General features: G+C 32.1%; 1 protein-coding gene across 2 annotated transcripts in view; it reads left to right on the top strand.

Annotated features, from left to right (window-relative positions):
• Positions 1–24,241, top strand: part of LOC145277796 (galactosylceramide sulfotransferase-like) — a 27,947-nt gene extending 3,706 nt beyond the window's left edge. Inside the window, exons 1-3 of one of the 2 annotated variants that reach the window (XM_080129619.1) lie at positions 2,848–3,664; positions 9,332–9,514; positions 17,940–24,241. In XM_080129619.1, the coding sequence (XP_079985745.1) occupies positions 3,662–3,664; positions 9,332–9,514; positions 17,940–19,130 (1,377 nt within the window). In that variant the 5' untranslated portion in view covers positions 2,848–3,661 and the 3' untranslated portion in view covers positions 19,131–24,241. Of the gene's footprint in view, positions 1–2,847; positions 3,665–9,331; positions 9,515–17,939 lie in introns of those variants that run through there. The other variant, XM_080129620.1, reaches the window with a different exon arrangement.
• The last annotated feature ends 823 nt before the right edge of the window (positions 24,242–25,064 follow it).

Here is a 25,064-nt window from a genome sequence, read left to right as displayed (position 1 = left end):
TAACATACAACATGTCAACTCTCAATATTTTGTGTGGCCACCATCATTATCCAAAACTGTCTTCACTTTCCTGAGCATGGAATTTACCAGAGCTTCACATTTAGCCACTGGAATGCTCTTCCACTTCAATTCCGACGTCGCGGAGCTGGCGGATATTTGAGACTTTGCACACCTCCACCTTCTGCTTGAGGGTGCCCCAAAGATGTTCTGTTGGGTTCAAGTCTGGAGACATGCTTGGCCAGTCCATCACCTTTACTCTCAGTCTCTTCAGTAAATCAGTGGTTGTCTTGGATATGTGTTTTGGATTATTGTCATGCTGGAAGAATGCTCTCTCTCTCTATATATATATATGTATATATATGTATATATGTGTGCATATATGTATGTAGACATATATATATTTATATATAAACTAACAAAAAAAACAAAAACAAAAAAACACTAACCTAGTTTTAAAACAGATCCTTTGTCTGATAAAATGCATGCCCATTGGCTGATAGGAAGGGCGCGGTGGATACTAGAAAGCTGATTGGTTAACTAAAATCTCAATAGAAGAGGAGCATATAAAAACGATAAACAACCACAGAATTCGCGTATAAGCCTGAAGAGTCATAGAGTGGATGAAACGCAGAATATTCAGTGTAGCTTAATCGCCATATATATTTTATAAATTACTATATATATATATATATATATATATATATATACATATATATATATATATAATATTATATATATTATATATATATCATATATAATATATATATTATATATATCTATTATATATTATATATATATACATTATATATATAAATGGACTCTCTCGCTGATTTCCACACATGAGTTTCTGCCACAACAACTAAGTTGCTCGGAAATCCACGCAAATGATTTGTTTATAGTGGTGAAAGCTTTGTGTAGAACAAACCACACTTTTTGGTATTATTGCTAAACTCCGTCGGTGCAGATGACTGCCACAGGACAGAGTGTACAGTAGACTGCAGGTTTTACATCAGAATTTCCTTCTCTTAGATACGTGTCTTAATGAAGACTAGGGGTGCATCTCCCCCAATGAATTACTGCGCCTTCAGATACAAATTTCTACAACTCGATGCGGTAAATACCCAAATGGTCGCCCATCTGGTACTGGCCAGGCTCAACGTTGCTTAATTTACATGATCTGACGAGAACCAGTGTGTTAACATGATATATACAGCACAATCACGTTAACACACCGGTTCTTGCCAAAATCACCGAAGTTAAGCAACGTTGGGCCTGGTTAATAACAGATGAGTGACCGTTTGGGAATTCTCGGCGCTGTATGTACTCTTCATTTATCTCGACATTGTTTCCAGTCGTCCTGAACCTCCACTTGCCACTGATATTTAACAATGTCAATTCAGGGGAGGTGTGGTAGTGATACCGCAACTCTTGCCACAAAAATTTAACGCGCAGGCACCCTTACAAGACGTGTTAATAGTATAAGAGAGGAGAATGAAACCCAAAAACCTCCAACGGTCTGCCTACCATACATACGAGGCATCTCCGAAAAGATTCAGAGAATATGTGCCCCCTACAACATCAGGACGGTATTCAAGAGCGAGTCAACACTCAGACAACACCTGGTACGAGTGAAGCCCCGCATGGAGGAGAACATGACCAAAAACTGCATATACTCCATCCCATGCAGTTGCAGAAAGGTTTACAAGGGTGAAACATGCCGCCCCCTTAAAATAAGGGTGGAAGAACATCGAAAAGCGGTAACTAAAGGGGAGACGGAAAAATCGGGTATAGTCAACCATGTCTGGATGGAGAGGGGGGACCATCGCCCCCTATGGGATGAAGTAAAAATAATAAACAGAGAGACCCACTGGAAAGTGAGAAAACTTAAAGAAACAGCTCACATGCTCGGACATAACAACCTACTGAGCAAACCAAGCATAGAGCTGAATGCAATTTGGACACCTCTGATAGAGAGAGAAAACCTTGAATAACAACATAGGTTTAACATTAACAACTAAGAATTGTCCTAGTGACATATGGCCGAGTGGCCCTAGACGTTGTATCAAAGTTTACAGTTACCCAAAGGTGCTGAGTTCAATCCTGAACGGGGGCAGTAAAAAGTAACATTCAAAACAAAGAATCAGCAACTATGTCCCAGAGCCTAGCTGGAGTCCGAAAACAGTACCCCCGTAATAATAATAAAGGGTTGGGTTCGAGACTCCTAACAAACGGTTCCCCAGTTCGATACAAAACACCTGATGAAGGCCGGAGGGCAAAACGGCTGAAACGTTGTGACGATAACAACCAAGATGAGGAAGTCAGTCCGACAATCTCAATCAATGAAAACACCTTATCTCAAAAATACAGACAATATATATATTTAATTCTATTCCCAAAAGTAGGTTAGTGGCGTGTGCGCGCACAACACGTGACTGTAAATGCTATTTTTCTTTTTGTAAAATTTACTTCTACAAAATATTCTATAATTCATTAAAGTGATAAATGTAAACAATATCAATACAATTTTTGGATTCTGTATTCCTATAAAATCTATTCATTTTCTATTCCAATAAGCCACTCAGAGTTTTTATAAAGATCTATAAAACCCCTTGATGAATATTTTGGGTTAATTTCTAGCTCATAGATATATCTTTAAATAAATTATATGCCAGAATTTTAAACATAGCAACATTTTAAAAATAGATATTTTGTTACAAAATGTGTTCCGCCAAGACTCTCTTGGTCTCCTGTGTATTGCTATGCAAAACTACTTTAATGTACGTGAATTCACTTAAACACAGATAAATTGGAGATTTATATTTAAAAAAGAGTTGGCGCAGGCATTTTCGAATACTATGAGGAATACATGCTGTGTTTAAATTTAAAAAAAAGATATCATTAAAAAGAAATTTAACGCATGCGCAGATCTTACTGCATCAACCTACCCAACCCAAACCAAACAAGATCATTAATGCTAAGAACTCACACTAATAAACAAAGAAATCAACTAATCTATAAAAAGAAAATAAATATCCTAGTAACTAATAGACTCGAAGAAGAGAGACATCCGTTAAAACGCGCCATAATCTGGTGGCCAATGAAAGCACATTATAAAAATATTACTGAGAGACACAAGAAAAAAGTATGACTTAAATCCATTATTGCAAAAGAACAAAAACAACGCATTCAATGATAAAAGCTTCTAACATCGACATTTCTGAAAAGGATGCTTATTTTCATGCATGCGATTTCGTAGATTTTAGAAGTGTATAGATAAGTATAAAATCGTAAACTTGTCGGATTGAATACATTCCATCGATTTATATATACACAGGAATTTATTGGCGTAATCATGATTTGAGAAAATTCATTACATGATTTTAATTATTCTAAGACTATTGGATTAGAACCATAATACTTTTCTATTGAATATGGTTTAATCTGCGACAGGATTAAAAAAAATGACTGGGGTGGAATCACAACGATTTTCTATTAAAATGCTTCGAACCTAACACATTATCACAATTAAAAACAGATTTAATTCACAATATGATTTCATTAATTATTGGACTTAATCAACGATATTTCTGAAAAAAAAAAAAGAAAAATTAAATCCTCCATTTAATCTAAATGACAACAATATTATTGGATCGAAACCCAAATGGTATGTAATGTTTTTAAACAGTTTTATTATTTTTAATTTGATTCGTGATGAGTTTTTCATTAAGGGGGTTGTTTTAACCAGATACCAGAGTACTTCAATAGCATATGCAATTCCCTTTTCTTTTCTTTTTTTGAATCGATAACAAAAATGTTTACAAAAAAAAATAATGTTTTAATGTTTGTGTCAAAAATTATTTAATTGATACTGTGACGATTTTAATCAAAAGGAAAAAAAACAGAAGATTTAATAGACAGGATTCCCATAACGATTTTGGATCTACAATATTTTTTTTAATATTTTAATTCTTAGTAGTTTTTAGTATCACCAAGCGATTTTGGAAATTATAATTTTATAAACATTCAAATGGATTTACTAATATCATTAAAAGGAATTCAATATATAAGATTATAACTATGGTGGTAGTTGTTTATACCACATGATTCCTGCAGATTAAAAATGAAATATAAAGATGGTGGCAGAAACTGGACAGAAAATAATAGAATAATTTAAGCACAAATGCATTGATTAGTGAGAATATAATTTTTTAAATTGATGTTTTTAACTTATTTCATAAAAGAACAATTCAAATAATAAGGCGATTATTGAACATTGCGAACATTCTCAGTCTTTCTATATATATTATTATTATGGCTTGTGTTCTTCAGAATTGTTTGATCTGTTCCCTGCTTCCTTTATTCTAGCTCGTTTGACCCTTTGGTCTAGTGGATTCAATTAGTGTGCTATTTTAATACTTCACTGTGATACTTCACTGTGACACTTCAAATTTATAAATTAAAAAACAACGTTTACAAGTGTTTTTGATATAGATGTACATAAGAATACTTTGATAAGTATGTTTTAACTTAAATAGGGATGGTATAATAAAATTGTTGGGCCTGCGTTCGCGCCTGGCCTCCATAGAATGGAAATAGGCACAAACTTTAATAAACACTTTTCATATCTATCTGCGTATGCATACTTTGATAATTATGTTTCAGTTTGAAGAAATGTGATATAATAAAATTATGGGGTGTTCGTTCGCGCCTGACCTCCATAGAATGGAAATGTGTCACAAAGTTTAACAAGGTTTTTTTAATACAGATCCACAGAATATTGTGATAAGTGTTTCAGTGTGAACAGGTATGGTATAATAAATTATGAGGTTTATCTATTTTATTTTTACTTTCATCATATTTTGCTTTGGTTTTGATACCCCCAAATTCGAAGCTATCTCATTACAATCCTTCCTATCTATCATACTTTTATAAATCAGAGTCCATTTTCTGTAGGCTGTTTTTTAACCCAGTCAACGACGGGTACTTTTGCTAGTATATATATATATATATATATATATATATATATATATATATATATATATATATATATAAATTACAATTAAATTTACCAAAATGATCCAAGATGGTTAAAATAAAGTATATTATAAATATTAAAAAATTAATAGTTATTAAGTAATCTCAACCAGATGTAAAACTCGATAAACCAAATAGGAGATAGAGCTTATAATAAGAGCAAACAGTTAATAAAACATGTTAAAAAAACACGCTGTAAAAGAGTTAAAACATATTTAATCTGAAAAGGAAACAAATTCCAATAATATTAATATTATTGGAATTTTTCCCCTGTTCCTTGTACACATTTGTGAATTATTCCATGGATTTCGGCCTTTTGGATTATTTTAGACCATCTTCCAATTACGTGATTTCCTTGGATTTTACTTGTGCAAACGGAAATTCAATTAACTTTCTTGGAGTTATATTTTTGGATTTTACCGTCATTGAATTATGTTATGTTCACTAGACTATCCATTCGCGTGAAATCACCTTTTTCTTCACCATATTCCCTCTGCTTCACTTTTTGTTATCAAGTAAGATCTTTGACTTACTTGCAGTTTCATCAAATACTTTTGTATGCAAAATCCGATCCCGCATTTTGCTAATTCCTACCCTCTGATGAGAAGTAAAGTATTTCTTCGAAACTCCACTGATTAAGGACTATCCACTTATCAAGTGTTTCCTTTTCAGAGTAAATATGTTTTTAACTCTTTTTCAAAGTGTTTTTTGACATGTTATGACAAGGGATGTCTCAAAAGTAATGTCTTCTATTTTTTACTCTGCTCAAATGGATCAGATGGGATTACAAATGGCATTGCTATGACGATTAAACTCATGCATTCATAACCATAAATTCTAATCTCTCTGTTGCAGATATTGACGGTGTGAGACCCTAGGAAAGCAACCCCTGTCATAGATTTGCGTCAAAAGTAGAAATGCGTATTTGAATTCCTGTATGCAGAAAAAATTGAACCGAACAACATTCAAAGGCGCGTGTTGAACGTTTACGAAGCCAATGCAGTTGAGTTATATATTTTGTTTTATTTACTCTGAAGAGTTACAAAAAGAACAAAACAGTGATAAACAAAAAATCAGGCGCAAGGCCACTCAAAAATTGGGTAGGGATTGTCTATGGTCATCCTCGTCACTGTACCTTTGTTAGACTACGCTTGATCCTAGTTAAAGTTCTTATTCCCCACAATATCTCAAACACACCGGGGGTCGTCCTACTTAAGATTCCAAAATAAAATCGGTTTTATATATATATATATATATATATATATATATATATATATATATATATATATATATATATATATTAAGTAATGTGATTTATAATTTAAAATTTGAACAATTAAATTTCAACTAAATTAGAAATCCGTTTCATAAGAAGGAACAACAACAAAATCAATTATCTGTACGATCGTTTCGGAAAACAATGCTTTTTATTATGATAAATTACTTATTAGTAAAAATAGATTACAATCCTTTTTTTTTTTTTAGTAAATTAGACTAATTATCCCCCTTACGCCCTTAATAAAAGAAAATATGACTAATTATCCCCCCTTACATTATGAAATTATATAAAACAACATTCGAATATAAACCGTGGCGTCTTTAAATCAAAAGTACGATAACAGAAATAACTTATTACACGGACGTCCCCCCCCTTTTAAAACTCATCATTTAAAGAGGCGAAAAAACTATAGCAAACATATATATGAGTATTTTAACCATAGTTCCTGATTTCAAAAGGCGAAAAATTAAAAGGTAAAGTTTTATACCTATATTTTTTATGTATATACCTCTATATCTATGTATATGTGTGTCCATTTTTTCATATATATACATATATATATTTTAATACTGTACTCAAGGCAAATTTATAATTCAAATTCAAATCTATATTTACTCTTTTTTTTCTCTATCTATAACCTATATTAAACTTCTTATCAACTTTAAATCCAGACCTTTTATTTAAATTTTTTTTCAGATACATCTGCCTTACTTTTAATGCTAGGTTTAGTTATGGTGTCTTTTAGATTTAATAAAAACCCTTCAAAATTTGCTGACGAGGAGACCTTGCTTATCAAAAAACTATATGTAATTATTGTTCGTAACTGGATGTTTACCACAGTAAAAAGCATTGTTTTCCGAAACGATCGTACAGATAATTGATTTTGTTGTTGTTCCTTCTTATGAAACGGATTTCTAATTTAGTTGAAATTTAATTGTTCAAATTTTAAATTATAAATCACATTACTTAATATTGAATTAGCTCTAGGATATCTACCTATCGAGCTTATTATATATCTAAATTACAACGAGCACTTTCTCTTTCCTGTATTTCAATTAAACTAGTAATTTCACTGTTACATTGAAATACACTCAGCTCTTAAGACTATTGCTCTAATATCCTTTAAATTATATATATATATATATATATATATATATATATATATATATATATATATACTAGCGGGGAGACGCCCCGCTTTAGCCGGCTTTGGCCGATCATAAAATACGCTTAAATATGAAATTTTTATTTGTCCAAATTTAGTATATATTATTAAAGCGTCGCGATTTAAAAAGTTTTTAAAAAAGTATTTGGGTGCTATCAGTTAGAATCGAAACCAAAAGCAAAACTGTAGCATTCAGAGATGATGACGTTACCACTGCACCAACGTGACACACATATGAACTGATTTAAAATTAAAAATCAAGTAAGATGAATGAACAAAATGTAAAACAATGTTTTCAATTTTGACCGATTTTTAACCCCTTAAAAACTATTTTAATCGGTTAAAGACCCATAAAAGCACGGTACGTAAAAATCCAATTATTTGAGATCCGTAGCGCCGCTCTGCGACTTTTTGTTTTGGGGGAGATAGAGTTTGAAAATATGGAGACAGACGTATATATAATATATATATGTTTACTGTTTTTGGAGGGAAAGAATTCCAACAAAATGTTCGATTTTGGGGAAAGAATTCCAACAAAATGTTCGATTATAAAGAAAAACTTTTTTCGATATAAGAACTTAATATTGATTGATTTTGCGCTACGAAACAGATACTATCAAAAAGTGTATAAGTCAAAAGAATTAAAGGAATAAATTATAAAATGGTTAACATCATGAATTTTGGGATATAACTTTTTGTCCTTTATTATATATATATATATATATATATATATATACTAGCATGGATGCCCGGCGTTGTCCGGGTATTTGGAGGTGTATGCTGACGAAAAAAAAACAAAAAAAACGGTCAGTTTTTTTTTTTAAATTTGACCCCTATTATGACTCCTTAACATTTATTGTTTTTGTTTCAAATTGAGTTAATAAGCTAGATCCATGTCCAAGGAACATATATCTAAAATTTCAAGTGTGTAGACCCAAAATTGTCATAGGAGTTTGGTAGAGTTCTCAAAGGTCAAATCGTTGAACTTTGACCCCTTAACAGACAAATTTCTGGCCGAAAACAGATCACATAGATGTTCCTAAATCTCAGTACCCTGTATATCAAATTTCGAGTCTGTAGACTAAAAATTGACAGTTATTGCGAAGGAAAATGTGCACAGACAGACACACAGACACACAGACACGTTCACTTTTATCGATATATAGTCTAGTATGAGTGCCCGGCGTTGCCCGGGTGTTTGGAGATGTATGCTAAGCAAAAAAAAAAAAAAGTGGTCAATTTTTTTAAATTTCACCCCTATTATGACCCCTTAATATTTATTGTTTCGGGCTCAAATTAAGTTAAGTTAGATCCATATCCAAAGAACCTATATCTAAAATTTAATGAAATGAAACCCCTTAATCGACAAATTTCTGGCCAAAAACCGATCACATCGATTTTCCCAAATCTCAGTACCCTGTATATCAAATTTCGAATCTGTAGACTAATAATTGACAGAGTTATTGCGTAGGGAAATGTACACAAACACACAGATACTGACACTTTCACTTTTATAGATATATAGATATATATGTATGTTCAGACACACACATTGTAAGTCCCTTATATATTATGATTTGTCTGTGTACACCTAGAAATATATGTTTGATTTCTACGGTAGATAACCCCTAGTCTAGACAATAAAAACAGGTTTTTCATTATCGCTTTAGAAATGGGGAAAGATTGAATCTTTTTTCGAAAAAGACAATTCTATTTTAAGACGTGTGACACCGTTTTTCACTTTGTTATAAGTTTAGTAAAAATTTGTCGAAATAAAAAATCCTCAAAATGTACGATAATTGTGTTTTTTATGTTATATATATATTTTTATTTAAGTACCTTGCTTCTTTCAGATATTAGCCATGAAATACAAGACACGGTTGTTGTTGCTGCTGCTGTTTTTCGTTTATGGTTTCGTCGTCTCAGTGTTCTACATCCATTATAGAGCGCAGCAGGCGTTTAAAGAGAAACCGAAAGCACAACAATGGCTACCTTGGCGACCAAATAGCAGAAAAAGCGCAGACAAACTGGATAGGGTGAGTTCGCTTCAGCTGGAAGGCCATTTTGACATATTATTGACCTATCCTCTTGTTTTCTTAGGTGTTTCTGTCTAAAAGTGTTTACCAGTAGTAATTTTTGCTCATCCTTTCAAACGCACATATTTTCGGCTTTAAAACTGTAAATGTTTCGATTGGCGACATTACTTATTTTTAAGGAAATGCAGTTGGGAAATTAGTCAGAAACAATTTATGTTGCTTTACCTATTTGTTTGTGACCTGTCTGCTACAAAAAAATGATAATCTATCTGTACTCCTATAAATTCGTTTTTCTTCTGTTTGTATTGATATTCATATTAAAACCCCTTTTTTCTATTTATTTAAAAAGAAAATGCAAATTTCTTATAGGGTGTGGAATTGCATTCACTAACAAAATATCTAGCTAATTTGCATATCCTTTAAAACATTCATTTTAATTGATTCCCTATTAGTTGCTTCAGTTTTCTAATGCGATAATCATCTTTATTTAACTATTACGTGTAATTATATTCATGCACTTATTCTACATGATTTATACTTGCATAATATTTGCTTAAAAAGTTTATAGTAAACGCAAAATTGTTTCCATATATATTTATTTATATGTATATATATTTGTTTAACAAATTTGCCTACCAAACTCCTCCTAGAGTTTTTGGTCTACAGACATGAAACTTCATATATAAGGTATTTGAATATATGCAAAACTTTATATTTGGGTTTTAGCCCCGAAAAATCGGTGCAAAAGTGTGAAAATTAAAAAAAAAGAAATTTGCCAGGTGAAGGTCGAACCCCAGCATTACGAATACATAAAGTAGTAGCTATTGGTTCATGTTTTAATTTTTAGCCTTGCAGTAAACATGTTTTCATAGCCAAGTCATTGATGGCAGAGGCAAAATAAATCGTTAGCTGAACGTTTTAGTTTCGATTCTCGGTGGTGGCGCACGAGTCTTTTTTAAAATTCTTTTTAAATCATTACTATATATTGTATCCAATCTATCTATCTATCTATCAATCTATATATCTATAAAAGTGAAAATGTCTGTCTGTCTTTTCTCTATGGTAGTTAAGGAAGACTATTATACAGAAAGGCATTACTTTACATATTCACACTTTTTAATATATATATATATATATATATATATATATATATATATATGCCCATAACCTTATGAACAGTACATAGGGCCCGAGCGAAGCCGGACGGAACTGCTAGTATATCTATAAAAGTGAAAGTGTCTGTCTCTGTGTGTGTCTGTGTGTCTGTCTGTGTACATTTCCCTAGGCAATAACTCTGTCAATTTTCAGTCTACAGACTCGAAATTTGATATACAGGGCACTGAGAGTTGGGAAAATCTTTGTCATCCGTTTTCGGCCAGCAAAAATACTATTGCAACATAAGTATGATAGATCAACAAAAATGCTATTTCAAACTTCAACGTTGAGCGTGATAGACTAACAAAAATTCTATTTCCTACTTAAGCATGACAGACCAACAAAAATTGTGTGTGTGTGTGTGTGTGTGTGTGTGTGTGTGTGTGTAATTTAGTTTCCTATGGACTCTGGGCCGATTTTTAAAAATTTTACACAAATGTACTTTATGTGTCTGAGAGTGTTCTTAGATAGGTTTTGTATTTTATGGAATAAGTATCGAAAATCGATAATCGAAAAATTCCGATTAAAGCAGGAACAATCCGATTTTTTCAAACGTTAACACCCTTTATCACCGCACAAGCAGAAGGGCCCGGCGTGTAAAATCAACACACTTAAGTAAGACATGGGTGTGTTCGAAATGAATGTTTCTGTTTAGAGCACAATTGAACCCTGATATTTTACTTTTACATTTTAAACTTTAATTCCAGTCATTATAAAATCAACAGTAAGTTATTTTATAGTGTAATTTATTGCAGACAAAGTCAATACCGGGAGGCATGTGACGCCTTCTTCCACTGCACCATGGTAGGTTCCCGACTAAAGAAGGCAATCAATTTGACTGAAAAGTGGGTGATTTCATCAATTTCGATAAAAATAAAACTATTGAAAGTGTGGCACATTCGTTGATCTTCACTCAATTCCAGACAACATTGAGTCTCCTTGCTAGCATATATATATATATATATATATATATATATATATATATATATATATATATATATACTCTTTAATTGTTTTTACATAAGCATTAATATGTTGCTACACAGCCATGAACATGTTTCGGTCAGCTAGTTACTAGAAACCTCTTCAGGCGATACAGCTTATACGAAAAAAATATCAGGTCTTCCTCGTCATAGAGAATTAATATCAGGATGTTCCGTAAAATGTGGTGAAAAATAAGATTTGGCTGTATGTAAATAAGACCCAATAAGGGTACGGATTTTAGTCTGTATTTAGATATAGGTATGAATGGGAAAGGTTGGGGGTTAAAGATCGAGATAGAGGTAATGGAAGATTAGAAAGAAAAGCATTCGTATGCGTATGTGATGGTCGCCCTAAATTTTAAACATACTAGTGTGTATATGTTCAAACAGTAGAGGAATGTGGATTTGACCTATCTTTGCTAAAAGGTGTTTCAGATTTAATCTGGGTTATTTAGTTATAAAAATGCTTTTAATTTGATTAGAATTTTTATGTGATCAGAAAATGTACGACTTTCGTTGCCCTCTTGTATATCCCCGCTCTACCACTATAGTCCCTACACTCCTCAGTGAACAGGTTAAGAGATAAGGAAAAAAGTGAAAAGGCACAAGGGAGAAAAGAAGAAAAGAAAAAGGAAGAAAGAAAGAAGAGAAAAAGGAAGAATGAAAATGAAAACTGTAAATGGTAGCAATTCTAAGGCATGTTATTCTCCTTCCCATATTATGCTAACTAATACATCACAAAGTAATTCTTTAGAGTAAGGTTTCAATTGTATTATTATACTTATTATTTATTATTTACATTATACTTATTTATTATTTACATAATTATATTTTATAACATATATTTGTGAAATAGTAACTAAATTAAGTCTATATTTTCTTAGTGACGAAGTGATGCTTTCACTAGAGAAGCATGAATGTAACAGCTGGCCTATTTTTAAATCTTAAAAACAGCTACATGAAAATAGCTAATGATATCCGTTTTCTGTTATAAAAATTAAGTTATGACTTCTTGTTATTATTATTATTATTGTTATTATTATTATTATTATTATTATTATTATTATGTTGTTGTTGTTTATTTCCTTGTTTAATAGTTGAATGCTTTTTTATAATTGTGAATTTTCTACGGGTAAGTCGGCTTATGCAAGGGCGAAATCTACAATATCTTGAACATAATATCCTTAAGAATTTAAACTAGGTTATTGTACTTTTATTTAATAAACACCCAAAGCATTTTACAGGGCGTATATATATATATATATATATATATATATATATATATATATATATATATATATATAAATGTAAATTTGGTTCGTTACAAGTGAATAAAACCATATTTCTACGTTACCAATTTATTTGAAATTTTCAGACAACCCATCTTTAGAGTCGAGGTATGTTTTTATGTTATTAAAATAAATTTACCTCGCGAATTATTAAAATATTAAATAAAATAAATATATTTTCGTAAATATTAACGTTATTATTACAACACGGATCACTCTCTGCATGAGTACTATACTTTAACCTAACAATTTAATAAACAAAACATGGTACTTATGCAGAGAAAGTACCATAGTAATATAATAATAGAATAATAACGTTATTTAGAAAGCCATTCTTAACATGGGGAGGACGTTTTGTTATTATTCTATACTTTCACCTAACAATTTAATAAACAAAAGATGGTACTTATGCAGAGAAGATACCGTGCTGAAATAAACCTATTAAAAAAAACATAATTCATTTGTTTATCTTCCAAATTTTTTTAATTTACACATTTTTTCTTTATTATATAAGGCCAAAATAAAAGTTTGTCGCTTGTTTTTTGAGGGTTTTTTTTTGTTTTGTTTTTCGATATAAGATTGGTTGGTAAAGTACAGGGTTTTTTTTTTTGTCCGCGCTATTTTTTAAATCGTATTTCCAGGTTTAATTACAGTTTTATTATATGTTTTTATTCAATTGTAAGGTTAAAATACACCCTCCCCTCCCCATGTTAAGAATGGCTTTTTAAATATTAACGTTATTATTTCAACACGAATCACTCTCTGCATGAGTACTGTACTTTAACCTAACAATTTAATAAACAAAACATGGTACTTATGCAGAGAAAGTACCATAATAATATAATAATAGAATAATAACGTTATTTAGAAAGCCATTTTTAACATGGGGAGGACGTTTTGTTACTATTCTATACTTTCACCTAACAATTTAATAAACAAAAGATGGTACTTATGCAGAGAAGGTACCGTGCTGAAATAACGCTATTAAGAAAGCCATTCTTAACATGGGAAAGGGAGAGTGTTCTGTAACTATTTTATATTTTCACCTAACAATTTAATAAACAAAAGATAGTACTTATGCAGAGAAGGTACCGTGCTGCACGAATTATTAAAATATTAAATTAAATAAATATATTTTCGTAAGCAGTTACTGCGAATCTGTTCTGTTGATAAAACTAAACTTCCGGTTCGATTCATTTCACACCCACGAATTGACGAAAGATTTAATTTTCTGTTAACTCGATAAGTAAAAAAAAAACAAAAAAAAACATAATCCATTTGTTTATCTTCCAAATTTTTAATTTACACATTTCTCCGGGTTTGTATTACTGTACACATAGATTCGAAAAAGTTGTCAAAAAACAAATATATAACAAATAAATGTTATCAAAGGCAAGATACGTTACTTTTCTGCCTAACTGGATATATTTTTCGTGTTTTTATTCAATGTAACATGTTTATTCAGCTCGAAAAGCATACAATGTTTACCGATGTATTGGAAAATTCAAAATGGCGCCCGACACTCTCTTTAACACGGTAAGTTCAGGAAAAGATGTTATAAATAATAAACTAGACAAAATACTGTTAGAAATTCGCTCAATATATGTTACCGTGACATATTTTGACATATATTCGGTGTTTTTTTAATAGTATTTTGTCTAGTTTATTATTTATAACACCTTTTCTCAAACTTACCATGTTAAAGAGAGTGTCGGGAGCCATTTTGAATTTACCAATACATCGGTAAACACTGTATGTTTTTCGAGCTGAATAAACATGTTACATTGAATAAAAACAAAAAAAAAATGTATCCAGTTTGGTAGAAAAGTAACTTATCTTGCCTTTGATAATATTTATCTGTTATATATTTGTTTTTTTGACAAATTTTTCGAATCTATGTGTACAGTAATACAAACCCCATTTTTTCTTTATTATATATAAGGCCAAAATAAAAGTTTGTCGCTTGCTTTTTGAGTTTTTTTTTTTTTTGTTTTTCGATATAAGATTGGTTGGTAAAGTACAGTTTATTTTTGTCCCCGCTATTTTTTAAATCGTATTTCCAGGTTTAATTACAGTTTTATTATGTTTTTTTTATTCAATTGTAAGGTTAAAATACACCCTCCCCTCCCCATGTTAAGAATGGCTTTTTAAGTATTAACGTTATTATTACAACACGGATCACTCTCTGCATGAGTACTGTACTTTCACCTAACAATTTAATAAACAAAACATGGTACTTATGCAGAGAAAGTGCCATAATAATATAATAATAGAATAATAACGTTATTTAGAAAGTCATTCTTAACATGAGGAGGACGTTTTGTCACTATTCTATACTTTCACCTAACAATTTAATAAACAAAAGATGGTAATTATGCAGAGAAGATACTATGCTGAAATAACGCTATTAAGAAAGCCATTCTTAACATGGGAAAAGGGGAGTGTTCTGTAACTATTTTATATTTTCACCTAACAATTTAATAAACAAAAGATAGTACTTATGCAGAGAAGGTACCCTGCTGAAATAATACCGTTATTTAGAAAGCTATTCTTAACATGAGGAGGGAGTTTTGCATCTATTCTAAAATATGAATGCTTTTTCTTTATTAAAGAAATTGGGTACTCGTGCACTTATTGATCCGTGCTGAAATAATAACGTTATTATTTAAAAAGCCATTCTTTACATGGGGAAAACAGGGTGTTTTGTAACTATTCTGGACTTTCACCTAACAATTTAATAAACAAAAATTAAACTTAAGCAGACAAGGAACAGTACAGAAGCAAGCATTAACATTATTTAGAAAACAATTGAATAAAAAAAAAAAACTTTAATTAAACTTGGAAATACGATTTTAAAAATAGTACGGATCGGTAAGTGCATTAGCACAATAAATTTGTCTAATTCTTAATTTCTTATGTTATTTGGAAAAAAAAAAAAAAAAAAAAAAAAAAAAAGGTAAATATGAGGAATTACTCCACCCTCGAAAATTCCTTTAAAATTACCACTCCTTAGGTTTTCGGGGTCGCTGAAAACGAAAATAACCGTTATAATTAATGCAAACGAGTAGTTTCCAAGATATGAAGAAATGTTAGTTTAAAAAAGTGAAGGATCACTTTTCCATAATAATTTAACGTAAAATGATCACCCACTTTGTGGCCACGATATTTGGGGTGGGGGCTTTCTTTCTACCCTTGGAAAATCCTTTAAAATTACCTGCTTAAATTGGTTGGAGGGGCGGGGGGTCGGCCGCCAAAACACCCCCCACACACACACAGAGAAAAATGCCCCTCTGTCAGGTGGCCAGAAAGTGGGTGCTCATTCTAAGTTAAATTTAAATTGAAAAGTGATCACCCACTTTTCGAAAAAGTAATTTCTTCATATCATGAAAACTTTCTTTTTGCGACGGAAACGGTTTGCAGATTCGTTTTTAGTACACTGAAATCTACAATAAAAATATTTCGTAATATACGAACATGAGACGAGCCTTAAAGTAAAATAATACCGGATTTTTGGGGCAGATTTGCCATTTAGTTGTATGATATCCTCAAACCAGGTAATCACTAAAAGGGACTCTTAAAAGTCGTAACCTGCATCGATCAAAATTTAAAACCACTGATTATATGTCAGCCTACATCACAGTAACATATATTGAGTGAGTTCCTAACAGTATTTTGTATAGTTTTTTAGTTTAAACCCATTTCCCCAAAATTTCCCCAAACTTAACGTGTTCGATACAGTCTGCCGCCATTTGTATTTTTCAAATATACCGATAAACACTGCATGTTTTTGAACTGATTAAACATTACATAAAAACACTGCAATGTTATCCAGTTAGGTAGAACATTTACTTTTCTTGCCTTTTGATAACATTTATTTGTTATATATTCATTTTTTGACAACTTCTTTGGATCTGTTAATACAAACCATTTTCATTTAATGTAACGTTTAGTCAGCTCGAAAAAAAGTGTTTATCGGTGTATTTGAAAGATACAAATGGTGGCGGACACTGTTGGTTATGTTAAGTTTGAGAAAGTGAGTTAAAACTAAAAAACTATACAAAATACTGTCACAAACCCACCGATTATGTCAGCCTATGTCATGGTAACATATTCGGTGGGTTTTTTACACTGTATTGTATAGTTTTTAGTTTTCAACTTCATTTCCCAAACCTAACGTATTCAACAGTCTGCAACCATTTCTGGTTTTCCAGTCGATTAAACATTTTACCTTACATAAAAACACTAAACAATTATCCAGTTAGGTAGAAATGTAACTTACCTTACCTTTGCTTTCATTTGTTTTTGGACAACTTTTTCGAATCTGTGTATAGTAACCCCCCCCCATTACTCAAATATTAATTACTAACTCACATTTTTGTATACAGAAAAAAAACAAAAACATTTAGCGTTTCAACGTTGGCTTTATCCACTGATTGTTGGTCGAGCCCAAGCAATGATTGACGGTAATCCTGAGGATCAGGATCCAATTCTGCAAGAGTACCATTTTTTTCATTTTTTTCTTTCTTTTTTTAGAGTAGATTGCTGTACTAAGAATATAAGAAACATGCATTTTCTCTTTTTAATAGAATTTTCCATTACACCAAATTTAGCCACAGCAACGCGTGGCAGGGTACAGCTAGTATATATATATATATATATATATATATATATATATATATATATTAATAATATGTGTATGCTTTTATATTAAGAATTTCAACAGTTCTGTATTCTTTTACGAATTTCTATGTATTGTCGCATATGACAATCGGTATAGATATATTCGTTGCAGTTACGAGAGTATATACTCCTGCGGAGAGCATTTAACACAAATATCATTGCAATGATGCAGTTTAATAACAATGTAAATGTTTTGTGTATGGAGACATTTTGGTGATGTTTTCATTTGCATAAAAACTTTTACGAAAATAATTATTACACAAGTCATCATATAATTTTTTTGTGTATCTTTATGGTTTTGCTATTTTTATTTTCTAGGTTCTTCGGCTTAAAAAGTCTCTCAATCATTTTACTCAAAATACGGAGGAAAATGTACTCGCTAGCAAGGGCGGATTGAAAACTTGTCGGGAGAAACAAAATTTCGTTTTTATCAAATGCATGAAATGCGCTACGGAAACTTTGGAGACGATTTTACGGCGTTTCGGGTTAACCCGAAATCTCAACTTTGTGTTGCCCATCGAGAAACGTCTTTACTTGGGTTGGCCTTACCCGATTGAACCAGGCGACTACAAACCACCTCGGAAGTCACCCTTGTGCCCTCAGTGTCGAACCGGTTATAACATTCTGACGGAACACGCAATTTACAACCGAACCTTTATGCGTCATCTCATGCCATCCGATACGGTTTTTATAACGATCATTCGCGAACCATACAAACATTTGATTTCCACATTCCGTTATTTTAAACTTCAGAAACTTCTTAATATAACACAGCCAGATGCTGTTGGTGAGTATTTGACCAATTATAGAATGTATGAGTCGATATACAAATCAAGTGCAATATCAGAGAAACGTTATTGTATTCCTAATAATTTTTCCTTGACTGAAAACCTGTTGTCTCACTGTTTAGGCATGCCGTTAGGGTTTCCAAATGGCCGGATATCAATTGTATCCGATCCTGAAGCAATAGTCGAGTACATCAAAATGTTGGACCAAGATTTCTCCCTTGTGATGTTGGTAGAATACTTCCATGAGTCTCTGATTCTTCTTCGTCGTATGATGTGCTGGACATTCAAAGATATCATTTACATGAAGGTCAATGTAGGAAGAAAAAATACACTTCCAAAAACGAGCCGAGAGATACAAAAATGGCAAGACCAACTCTACTGGACGTACAGTTCTGTGGATTACGTTTTGTACGAGTATTTCAATCGGACATTTTGGGAGAAAATCGCCCGTCAACGTGACGGGTTCTTTGAAGAGGTCAGACATTTTAAAAACGTCCACAAGGACGTGACTGAATTTTGTTACAGTTTTAAGATGAACTTCAGATCAAATCAAACATTGTTCGTGCCGTCTTCGCGATGGGATGCTGGGTTCAATTTTACGACGTTTGATTGTAATTTTTTATCACACTATTTACTGTCGTATTTACACGAACGATATTATGAACATATGAAAGGATTCTATAAAGACACAAAAACAAAATCAAGTAGAACTTTCTGTTAATGTGTGTCTGTATGTATGTATGTATGTATGTATGTATGTATGTATGTATGTATGTATGTATTCGTGTGTATGCATGTGTATATACGTTTGTCTATAGTACCTGTAATTGATTGTCATTTGATCCCTAGACGATTTTTTTACTCTTTTTGCATCCCTAACAGGGCATATTGCCACATCAAACATAAGGAACTGCTGTCTGTCATCGTGTCTAACAGGGGGCCGTGAGAATTTGGGAAGCGAGATGTCTGCTCACAGTACATTTAAACTTTTGCAAGTTAGTATAGTCAGAGAAAAAGGAAACGGGGAGGGAATTTTAAATTCTAGCAATTCGAGAGGAGAAACCATTAAAGTAGAAGGTTTCCGGCATACAGGGACCTCGTCAGTGAAGGGAATGGGTGTTGCTGTTTGTCAGGTTAATAGGAGTATGTACGTCAAGGGGCACATGTTCTGAATTGATGATTCCATTAAAGTACTTGTAAAACAGGCACAGAGATGCAACATTGCGACAGCGGGAGATAGGATCCTAGCTGATAATGCGGGACCTATTAGATTGGAGACTCTTTTTACTCTAAGGGTCAAAGACTGGATGCACTGACCCAGATGTGCTAACTATATTCCATGCATGGGCGAAATGTGTCCTAGTAAAGATGTAGGATACGCTCTGGTGTGAGTAATTTTCCAGCACGGTAGAAAAAGCCTAATTTATTTGCAGCAACCTTGGCAATGTATTTGGTCCACTCAATGTTGTATCATGTTGAATAAGTCATCGATAGCAATCATACAACTAGCATGGTTCTGAGTTCTCTTCATGACTCCATCCAGTTGATTCCCACTAATCTCTCATTTATTTTTCACACAAAAAAAAAATAAAGATATGATATCATTCTTTAAAAAAAGTTTTAATTTTCCTTCATTTCTGCTTTTTCCCCAAATATTATGAAAATATATGATAAATATATGAGACAACGTATCCATATTTGCATCGTGTATGAATGTAAAAAAAACTTCATATTTCCATGATACATAAATATGGATATTTTTCTGAATACATAATTTTGCTTCTTGCATTGACATAACTCAACGGTCCCAGTAGAAATTGAACCTGCCATTTTAAGCCCAATAGTCCTGGTGACCATTACATCAGCTGTATAACTCACTAAAAACAAAATAATAATAATAATAATAATAATAATAATAATAATAATAATAATAATAATAATAATAATAATAATAATAATAATAATAATAATAATGTTTGTTATAGGTTGTACCAAAGATAATTTAATCAATCAAATATCCATTGGTAGGTTTATTTAAACAATGTAGACATAACTCTAAAACCCTTTATGTGGTCATATTCATTTAAAAAGAGAGTACTACGATAAAGACTGCAATATTCCAAAACAAATTTTCTATGACCAAAGTTCAGTTTTTTTGTTTCGATTATCTTTACACATAATAACGTACTTTGAATAAATTTGTTGTGAATTTCATCACATTTCACATAATTTGTATATAATTCACTTTGGAAGAGTTTTGTTGCAAATAACATTTAATTCCTTATAACTGCATATAATTTAGTAGATGGATAAATTGGATAGTCACTAAGAAACCAAGCCCTTGCATTATTATATATTATTATTATTTTGTTTCAATAACATATTTTTTGTCCCAGTTATTCAGACATATCACAACGGCTGTGGACAGAAATCAGATATCGAATGATTTTAACATGGACGCATCAAGACCGTCACGAACCTCGTCTGATGCCACAAAACCAAATACACAAATATACATACAAACGTAGCACTTTACTTATATAGATTTACAGAAATGAAATTACAAAAACGCACAGATTTTGAAATTATCTTAACAGATTACTTGGTTAAAGAAGCCAGATAATTATCTTGGTTTAAAATATGAACACTTTGATGAATGGTTTTCGATTTTTAGGTGACCGATTGTGTAGCCTCAAGCAGTCAATGCATTTTAGCTCCGTCTGGTATACTGCACGAAACATAGATCACCTATTTCAGATTGGATGAGCGTAGAGGATCCCTGCTAGATATTTTCTGATTAAGCCTTATACAGGGTGACCCCCCCCAAAAAAACAAAAACTAAATGGACGCCATCTAGAACATATGCTGTAGAACGGAGAAAAAAGGCCAAAGACCCTAGTGTTTTGATGTGATGTTTTGAATATAATAAACTAGTTATGGCTAAAGTTTCATTTCATTCGGACAAAACACTAAGAAACGGGGCCTAATTATAGTTGGGACTCGTTTTGGGGGGGGTCACCCTGTACTACCCAATGTCGCCCCTAAGAAGGTGTTATAGTATATAATGAAACTTAATTAATGAGAATTAATGTGTCTTTGGCGTAACAAAATGTAAAAAATGCTAACCTCCAAGACGTGAAACTTTATTGCAAGAAACACTTGTCTCCAGAACCTTCTCTTTCACGTGAAACCTTATGGTGAGACATGCTTACCTTCAAGAAATTGAATCTTTACCCCAAGATGTTTCTCTCAAGTAACAACATTTTGACAATGTAAATCTCACCGAATAAAAGTTATCAGCGGTTAACAACATAGTGCTATCAATTCATTTCGATAAAAGCTTTTGTTTGTTTGTTTGTTTGTTTGTTCTCTAGCCAGCAAGGCGTTCATCACGGTTGCACATTTAAATCAGATACTTAACGATTCCAGCACCAGCGCTCATACAAGTAAAACAAACATAAACTTCATCTGATGCCAAGGCGAATACACACGAACATACACTCAAATACACAGAGAGATAGAAACATAGTATTTAATATATAGAAATGACATTACAAATAAAAAAGATTTGAAATAATTTCAGCCAATTTCTTGGAGAGAGACGCCAGAGTTTGGTGAATAACGTATTGTTATATTTTCATTTAAATTTTGTTCTTACAAAAAAAAAAAAAAAAAAAAAAAAGCGATATACAAATTCAGTTTCTTGCCATGTGATTTTGCACGTGTTCCTTTTTCTTTAAAAGACTGAGTTCTTTCTCTCTTGATTTAGTAGCTATGAATTTTATTCAATAAAGCCTTGGAAAGCGGTTTATTTACGTCTTCGATACTACACGCAACATAAATGAAGGAATGATAAAATATGTTCATAAAAACTAATTATTTTTAAATAATAACTTAAAACAACGCATATTAAATGAAAGAATGATACAATCTGTTCCTAACAGCTAATTATTTTTTAATAATAACTTAAAACAATGTAAAATATGTATTAATAAAGAATGCGAATTACAAGAGTGCGAGAATTTTCTTGAAAAAGAGATTGCTTGTCTGTGTGAAAAAACAATACCACCCGGTTTTTCGGTTGGTATCCTCTAACTTTACGTCTTTGTAAATGCTGGTACCTTATGTATTTACGTCTGTGTAAATGTTGGTACCATCTGTATTTACGTCTGTGTAAATGTTGGTACCATCTGTATTTAAGTCTGTGTGAATGCTGGTACCATGTGTACTTACGTTTGTGTAAATGCTGGTGCCATGTGTATTTACGTTTGTGTAAATGCTGATACCATATGTACTTACGTTTGTGTAAATGCTGGTACGATGTGTATTTACGTCTGTGTAAATGCTGGCACCATGTGTATTTACGTCTGTGTAAATGCTGATACCATATGTACTTACGTTTGTGTAAATACTGGTACCATGTGTATTTACGTTTGTGTAAATGCTGGTACCATGTGTACTTACGTTTGTGTAAATTCTGGTACCATGTGTATTTACGTTTGTGTAAATGCTGGTGTCTTCTGTATTTACGCCTTTGTAAATGATGATGCCGTGTGTATTTACGTATGTATAAATACTGATACCATGTGTATTTACGTCTGTGTAAATGCTGGTACCATGTGTATTTACGTCTGTATAAATTTTTTTTTACACAGTGATCACCACTTATCAAGGCCAAGAAGCCACTCAGGGATAAGGATTATGTCAAGTACATTACGTTAGTGTGGAGATTTGATGAAGTGTTTACTTAAGGGGGCAGTTCATTAGGAATTTGTTAACGTTGGACTTGAAGACATCCAAGTTGTAGTCTGGTGGGAAGCAGTCAGACGGAAATGCTGGTGTCTTCTGTATTTACGCCTTTCTAAATGATGGTGCCGTGTGTATTTACGTTTGTGTAAATGCTGACACCATGTGTATTTACGTCTGTGTAAATGCTGGTACCATGAGTATTTACGTCTGTGTAAATGCTGGTACCATGTGTATTTACGTCTATGTAAATGCTGATACCATATGTACTTACGTCTGTGTAAATGCTGGTACCATGTGTATTTACGTCTGTGTTAATGCTGGTACCATGAGTATTTACGTCTGTGTAAATGCTTAGGCATTTATATTTATATACATGCGTTATTAGTGACAGAATTTATTTGCGTTTTTTCGGTTAGTCACGTGCGGTTATGCGCGCGCGCGCGCGTGTGTGTGTGTGTGTGTGTGTGTGTGTGTGTGTGTGTGTGTGTGTGTGTGTGTGTGTGTGTGTGTGTGTGTGTGTGTGTGTGTGTGAATATCATGCATCTATGCTATTAATGAGAGAGTATGTGCGCCTATGAATTTGTGTACATATGCGCTCACTAAGTCGCGTGTATGTCTTTTGCAGAGCTAAAGAAGTTACCGAAAGTTTCAAATTATGTGTGCAATATTTTAGAAAGTTGTTCGGCCCAAAATGCCTGACAAGAGTGCATCGTATGGGCTTTTGCTTTTGTCTGAAAGAAAACGAAGAAAACGGAGAAAGATGCTGTGTTTAGTCTTTTATACAACGGGCGACATATTCTTGCGTCTGTAATTGGTTGAAAGAAACTGATGGTTGGAGTTTTTATCCAATGGCGATTAATAACAACATTCCCTGCTACAACAAGAGCAATCGTTTTAAAAGGCCTTTGTACAAACAGTTTGTCAGTAACAGCATTGACATATTTAAACATTAACACTTTGCGTAAGACACTCAGATTAAAAAGGCCCTATTCAGTAACAATTTTCTACTTTGGCCACGTATTTCCAACTATCCACCTTTAGAAGTTGTTGCAATATAATAAAACGCTAAGACATTTCATTTTCGTACGTTTGTTATCACCTTTCATTCCTCTATTAAAAAAATGGGTTCGTCCGATTAAAGGCGTTGATTGGTGATGAATACAATTAAGCTTTAAAGTGTCAGGCGTAAGCCATATTAAAATGGATTGTTCCAAGATCAAAATGGATTGTTCCAAAATTATGTCGTTCAGCCGATATATATATATATATATATATATATATATATATATATATATATATATATATATATATATATATATGTGTGTGTGTGTGTGTATATGTATATATATGTATATATGTGTGTGTATATATATGTATATATATGTATATATGTGCATATATATATATGTATATATATGTATGTATATATATGTGTATATATATGTATATATGTATGTATATATATATATGTATGTATATATATATATATATATATATATATATATAATGAAAATTACAATTGAATTTACCAAAATGATCCAAGATGGTAAAATTAAAGTAAATTATAAATATTAAAGAATTAATATTTATAAAATTATCTCAGCCAGATATAAAAGCTCGATTAAACCAAATAGGAAATAGAGATTATAATATGAGCAAACAGTTAATAAAATATGTTAAAAAACACTTTGAAATGAGTTAAAAACATATTTAATCAGAAAAGGAAACACTAGATGAATGGATAGTCCTTAATCCGCGGAGTTTCGAAGAAATACTCTCCTTCTCATCAGAGGGTAGGAATTAGCAAAATGCGGGATCGGATTTTGCATGCAGAAGTATTTGATGAAACAACAAGTAAGTCCAAGATCTTACTTGAAAACAAAATAAGTTAAGCAGAGGGAATATG

This window comes from Euprymna scolopes, chromosome 6, assembly GCF_053919585.1.
Source record: "Euprymna scolopes isolate OS-2025 chromosome 6, ASM5391958v1, whole genome shotgun sequence".
Lineage (NCBI taxonomy): Eukaryota > Metazoa > Mollusca > Cephalopoda > Sepiida > Sepiolidae > Euprymna > Euprymna scolopes.
This window is presented reverse-complemented; position numbering and strand designations above follow the sequence as displayed.